This window comes from Anopheles aquasalis, chromosome 2 (genome assembly GCF_943734665.1).
Source record: "Anopheles aquasalis chromosome 2, idAnoAquaMG_Q_19, whole genome shotgun sequence".
Taxonomy (NCBI): Eukaryota; Metazoa; Arthropoda; class Insecta; order Diptera; family Culicidae; genus Anopheles; species Anopheles aquasalis.
This window is the reverse complement of record NC_064877.1, coordinates 1,546,675-1,552,500: the sequence shown is the minus strand read 5'-3', so window position 1 is coordinate 1,552,500 and position 5,826 is coordinate 1,546,675. Positions and strand designations below refer to the sequence as shown.

Here is a 5,826-nt window from a genome sequence, read left to right as displayed (position 1 = left end):
TAACAGAGCGAAAATCTTGCTGCTTTTGCTTCGCACAACACTCCTCTGCTTCGCTGCCTGTCCGACGCTGATTGATGCCAGGATGCTGGAAAATATTTTTCAATTTCTTACCATTTTCCGTTGTTGTGGATGCCCACAAACAATGTCCACGGGTTTAGATGCTCCGTAACATAAACGAATGATAGAAATTCACAGCAAAACTAGCTTTTTTCTTCCAAATTTTCGGATGCACGAGCGTAGAACATCCTACCTCTTACCCCGCGCTGGTGGGTATTTTTTGTGACACACATTTTTTTTAACATTTTTCCCTCAAAGCTGATCCTTTCAAGAGTATTATGTAAAAGTTTTGGATCAATCGAAGCAAAACTGACAAAGATACAGTTATTTGAAAGTCCGCGTTTCACACAAGGCTCTAACAATCAGCGCCACAACCACCTGCAAAAAAACCGAGTCGATTACGAGCCTCGAGCCGGCGCCGACCCAGATCGATTCCGTGAATTTCGGGGGGGAAAGTGCGGCGCAGCAGTGAGCGTTCTTCTGCTTTGGTACGCCATTCGCCGTCGATGTTTTGTTTTACGGCTTTGTTTTCGTTTTCGCAGTCTACCTGTCTACCTGGGCTCCCGTCTAGTATGAGGGGATTCCCCAAACAATTAAACGTCGATCTTGACCATTACTATAGCGAGACGCCATCGGCGCCTGGCGCCTCTCGATTCCGGGAATTGAGACTTGAGGGGGGCAAGTGCGGCGCAGCGCAGTGACTGTGCTTCTATTAAAGAGGAGTTAGCGACTTTTTTGTTTTGGCTTGGTATTTGGCGGACCGTGAAAATTGTGAGCCTTTTTGCTGCAGTACCCAAAACTCTCGTTGTTTCATAGAACCACAAGGTCACAATGAAGAAATTCCACAAACAGTGAAACATTGATCATTGAGATCTTTGAGTAAAACATCTGCAGAATGGGATTTCGATTTCGGGCTAAATCCCTGAGCTACCCAAGGCCATTTTCAAGGTCACAGCTGATTTCAACTCTTTTATGATTTCCTGTAAAATAAGCCTTTTTCATGAGCGTTTTTAGTGTTATCCATGGTAATTAACCTTCCCGAAAAGATTGGCGCTTTTTTCCCGACCGGAAAACTCGAAACTACGAAATTTCTGCGATCTTTTTGGAATTCCGATTTCAGGATTAGAAAATTCCGATTTCAAAGATCGGAATCCGAAATCGGAAACCGAAATCGGAAATTTTATCTTTTTTTCTTTTTTTTCCGATTTCAACGACCGTTTTGGGCTGAAATCGGAAATTTCAAACTTTGTTGTTTGTTGTTGTTTTGAAAGAAGACAAAACACCGTAGGAGAGAAAGAGAAAAAATTCTACTGCTTGAAAAAAAAATTGTCAACGGGCGAAAATAAAGCAAAAAAAATGCCCATCCTGTTCATACCATCTGGCTCAACAATAAAAAGGTACAATTCGATCAAGAAACGGTCTCTGCATGGTGTTTTTGGTGTTAACGAGAAAAGTGAAAATTTGAATATTCTTTATGCTTTCCGAATTATGCTGAAGAAAGTAATCTTTTTCGTTATTTCGATCAAAAAGAAATATCACACTGTGGTTATAAACACACGCAGCCATGTTGACCTACAATGTGCACCACAACAACAGCTAACAACGGAAAATAATTTAAAAAAGGACTTTCACTAAATTCTCGAGGAAACTTTGGAAAAGAAAGTAATTGAGGATCCAAATTCGAAAGCTGTTACATATTTAAATACGTTTATTTTACTAGCAAACGGCTTTGAAGCAACACGTGATAAGAATTAATTTAAACGGATAACAAACGGAACGTGCTCGTGAGGAGGATACTGGGATAAAAATGTTCTGCGTATAATACATAAAATCTTTGATTCCCAGACACATGATCTTCGGTGGGGGAGGTGCGGGAACTTATGAAATCTTTTTGCGAACCGCCGTGTAGCGCTCCATGTAAGCGTCGTATCCTTGCAGCTCGTTGAACTGCTTCGAGTTGAACAGATTGCCTTCCACGCACAGATTGCACACCTTCGATTCAATGAGGATCCGTGGATGGATTGCCGAAATTTGCAGACAGTTCTCCTCGAGTCGCAACGTCCGTAGTTTTACGCAGTCGGCGATCTCCTCCGCTAGCACCGTGATTTGGTTTTGGTTGAGGTTCAGCTCCGTCACCTGAAGTGACCGCACTTCCGGCGGAACCTCGGTGATTTTGTTCCTCGACAGGTCCAGCAGATCCAGGTGCTTCATTTCGCAGAGCATGATGGGGAAGCTGCTGATCTGGTTGTTGCTCAGGATCACCTGCTTCAGGTTTACGCAGCTCGCCAAGCTCCTCGGAACGGTCGTCAGCAGGTTGTTCATCATGTTGAGTGTCTCGAGTTTGACCAGCACCCCGATGCACTCGGGCATTACGGCAATTTTGTTGCCGCTGGCGTTGAGGTGCTTGAGGATCGTAAATCGCGCCACATCTTCCGGCAGGACGGTGAAGCGGTTTTCCGAGATGTCCAGCGTTTTCAGCACGTTCGGGAACGTTTTCAGCGCGGAGGGAAACTCGTCCAGTCGCAGGAGCGAAATCTTGAGCACGCCCGTTTTCTTTGCCGTCTCGAAATGCTGTTTCACCTGTTTGTTTCCCATGGCCGAGGTCCTTTAACTACAAATTTTCTAGAACAAAGAATTCAGATGAAAATGAGTTTTTCGTGAAAATTTGTTTTTGTTTTGATCACCCCAATGAACCAACACTCCACAACGACACCCAAAGACCAGGATCGCGTACCGTTGCAGTGCCCTGATCCTTTAAGGCGTGGTTCCTTGGGCAGTCGTCAAAAAAAAAAACAAGAAAATCAAAAAAATTAGAAGAAATTAGAAAATCCGTAAAATAGTGATACGATGTGAGAAGATTGCTGGCCACGAATATTAGAAAATGAAACTGTTATCGCTATCGTCCCTGTGCGGGATTGCCTTCCTGTGTTACGTCCTGCATTCCACGTACACGCTCTACGTGCTATTTCGGGCTCCGGAGTGTTCCGGATCCCCGTGTTACCGGTCTCAGCTGACGAAGGGGAAATTCCTCCAACTATCGCTGTTCACATCCCCGCATGCGAACCCGCCCAACGGCGGAAAGGTGGCCAAGCTCGGAACGCTAAATCCCTTCGATCCGTTCCTGGAATTGGACAGGTAATTATCCTTCGCATCCGTTTCACCGGCCACTGACAGTCTATGCTCTCGCTTTTAGGTCCTTCACTTTCCCGCTACCCAAGGAAACCCGGTCCAACGGGACGCTGTATCTGTTTGCGGTTCTAACGAAAGGGGCCAAATCACACGACTGGGATGAAGTGCGCAGCCAGAGCACTTCGGTTATTAAAAAGTTTGCCCTTACGCACTACATGGTGCCGAAGACGGCCACAATTAATCTTCTGAATGATAAGGTATGCAATTCCCGGTGGAACTCTTAGTAGCAGAACAGTCTTGACGCTTTTCGCTTCACAGGGGGGCAGCAAGAAGCCTAACAGATTCGCCAACCAGAAGCGCATTGCACACATCCGGCAGAATGTGTTCCTCAACATCATCACGGAGCAATTCTCCGTCTCGCCACGGGATGTACCGGCCGAACTAGCGCGAGACATCCGTATCACACCAGACAACTTGGTGATGCCGATCATCAGGAGTGATTTTGCAAAGGAAAAGCTTTCGGATCTCGTGGAAATCGATCCCACTGCCAAAGAAGCCACCATCACAATACACTACGCCCCGTGTTCGGCAGGAAAGATCAAAATGCTGGCCCAAATCGAACGTGCCATGTCTGATTTGATGGCGTTGGGCTTCAGTGAGAAAGACATCGATGAGGTAGGCCACTGCAGACGCTTTCGGCTGCGTAGGACCTCCATTAATCCGTCGTTTATTTTCAGGTAAAATCGATCTTTTCGGACACCAACGTTTACCTTCTGTGTGGAACGATCGTTATCAGCAGTGTGCACGTATGTTCGATCGTCATGGAGATTTAACCGCAGAATCGTATTCCTCATCGCTTCCTTCGATCTCTCTTGCAGTTGCTGATTGACTTTCTTTCATTTAAAAATGATATTCTTTTCTGGAAGCGGAAGCGCCATTACGCCGGCTTGTCGCTCCGCAGTACACTTTGGCGAACATTTAGCCACATTATTATCTTCCTGTACCTGTTGGATGAAGAAACTTCACTGCTCATTCTGATACCGACGGGCATCGGAACGCTGATCGAAATGTGGAAAGCAAAGAAGATCCTTAAGCTCGACATAAGCCTCCGGGGAGGCATTCGCGTTCAGTCAACCTCCGATGCTAACGACGAGCGGGCCAGTGCAATCAAAACAGAGGAACGGAACACGCTCGAGCTGGACCGAGAGGCAATGCAGTACCTCAGCTACGTACTATACCCACTTTGCATCGCAGGAGCCATCTATTCATTGTTGTACCTTCCCCATAAGAGGTAAGTATTTGATATCCCTTCGAACAGCGTCACCAACAACATTTATAAAACATTTCGAATCGAATTCTTTCCACAGTTGGTATTCGTGGACGATTAGCTCGATGGCTAATGGTGTCTATGCTTTTGGGTTCCTGTTTATGTTGCCTCAACTGTTCATTAACTATAAGCTGAAATCGGTTGCCGCCTTGCCCTGGCGTGTGTTCATGTACAAAGCCTTCAATACGTTCATCGATGATGTTTTCGCATTTATCATTACGATGCCAACGGCACATCGGTTCGCCTGTTTCCGGGATGATATCGTATTCCTTGTGTATCTCTACCAACGATGGTAAGTGATGGCTAGTACTGAGGAGAAGGAAGAGACAGTGCCAGTCACTAACGATATGATCTTCAATCTATTTCCAGGTTGTATCCTGTCGATAAGACCCGTATCGATGAGGACGAACGGGCGTTGCTCGATAAGCCTAACAATGAGGCTGCTGATCATGAGAAAGACGGCACAAAAAATAGCAAAAAGGACAAATGAAAGAATGCATAACACTCGTCGATTCGTTATATACATTTTCTACTCTAGGGTAATTTGATAGAGCGAGGAAAACATAATTTACCTGCGTACCACGAAAGCAACATTTTGGAAATAAGACTTTTACCGCGTAACCGAAAATTAATATTCCAGCACATTTAAAGGACGTTAGAACAGGGCGCGCAGTAACTATAATCAGCTCGATCTATGTTGATACGGCCAACGGATGTTTGCTTTATGATGGTTGGGTGGGAAGAATTGAAAATTTAAAGCTAAACGCACGCAACACCGGGTATAGCATTTACCGTAGTAGATACAATCGTGACAATATGGTTTGTTTGATCAAATATCGGGCATGAATATGTGGTATAATGAAAAGTACAACGAACTTCTTTTCAACCGTAAACTGCACTTCTAAGAGTGACAGTTCTAAGATATTCTTTTTGATACTCTATTGAGTTTGTACCGTCCATGAGTTAAACGAGTATTTGTTTTCATTCCAAACATTGTTAGGCACAGTTTAAATAAAGTTAAATAAACAAAAATATTACCCTCTACAATCTTCCTTCGTTATCGCTGCATCACTTATTGCATGAGCTTCTTTGTACATCGAAAAAGAGTAGCAACATATTGAACAGCGATTGTGCTTTATATTGTGCAGTAGATTGTGTTTTTTATATAATGGGATCCCTTCTGTCCAAATCTTTTACGCTACCTCTTTTGAACCACGATTCTATAAGATTTTTATGGAGCACTAGCGATATTTCGTTATAACGAGCGAGATTCTGTTGGAATTCTCGAAAATTATGACCAAGGAAGGTTGCCT

The 5,826-nt window shown here is 44.4% G+C and overlaps 2 protein-coding genes across 2 annotated transcripts; one reads left to right on the top strand and one right to left on the bottom strand.

Moving 5' to 3' along the window:
* Window positions 1–1,745: 1,745 nt before the first annotated feature.
* On the bottom strand, window positions 1,746–2,737 carry LOC126581561 (leucine-rich repeat-containing protein 57). The gene has a single exon (XM_050245299.1). It carries the CDS (start codon window positions 2,650–2,652, stop codon window positions 1,936–1,938), a length of 717 nt encoding a protein of 238 aa, XP_050101256.1. The 5' UTR covers window positions 2,653–2,737; the 3' UTR covers window positions 1,746–1,935.
* Window positions 2,738–2,849: 112 nt separating this feature from the next.
* LOC126578779 (cleft lip and palate transmembrane protein 1-like protein) lies at window positions 2,850–5,620 on the top strand. The gene is made up of 7 exons (XM_050241681.1): window positions 2,850–3,192; window positions 3,251–3,443; window positions 3,505–3,861; window positions 3,924–3,992; window positions 4,065–4,477; window positions 4,554–4,805; window positions 4,883–5,620. The coding sequence occupies exons 1-7, from the start codon at window positions 2,939–2,941 to the stop codon at window positions 5,001–5,003; spliced, it is 1,659 nt and encodes a 552-aa protein (XP_050097638.1). The 5' UTR covers window positions 2,850–2,938; the 3' UTR covers window positions 5,004–5,620.
* Window positions 5,621–5,826: the final 206 nt, after the last annotated feature.

Excerpts from the sequence above, each read along its gene's own strand:
- LOC126581561 (XM_050245299.1), bottom strand. The coding sequence starts at position 2,652 with ATGGGAAACAAACAGGTGAAACAGCATTTCGAGACGGCAAAGAAAACG.
- LOC126578779 (XM_050241681.1), top strand. The coding sequence starts at position 2,939 with ATGAAACTGTTATCGCTATCGTCCCTGTGCGGGATTGCCTTCCTGTGT. Across the intron at positions 3,193-3,250 it reads CCGTTCCTGGAATTGGACAG|GTCCTTCACTTTCCCGCTAC; the intron begins GTAATTATCCTT and ends TCTCGCTTTTAG. Across the intron at positions 3,862-3,923 it reads GTGAGAAAGACATCGATGAG|GTAAAATCGATCTTTTCGGA; the intron begins GTAGGCCACTGC and ends GTTTATTTTCAG.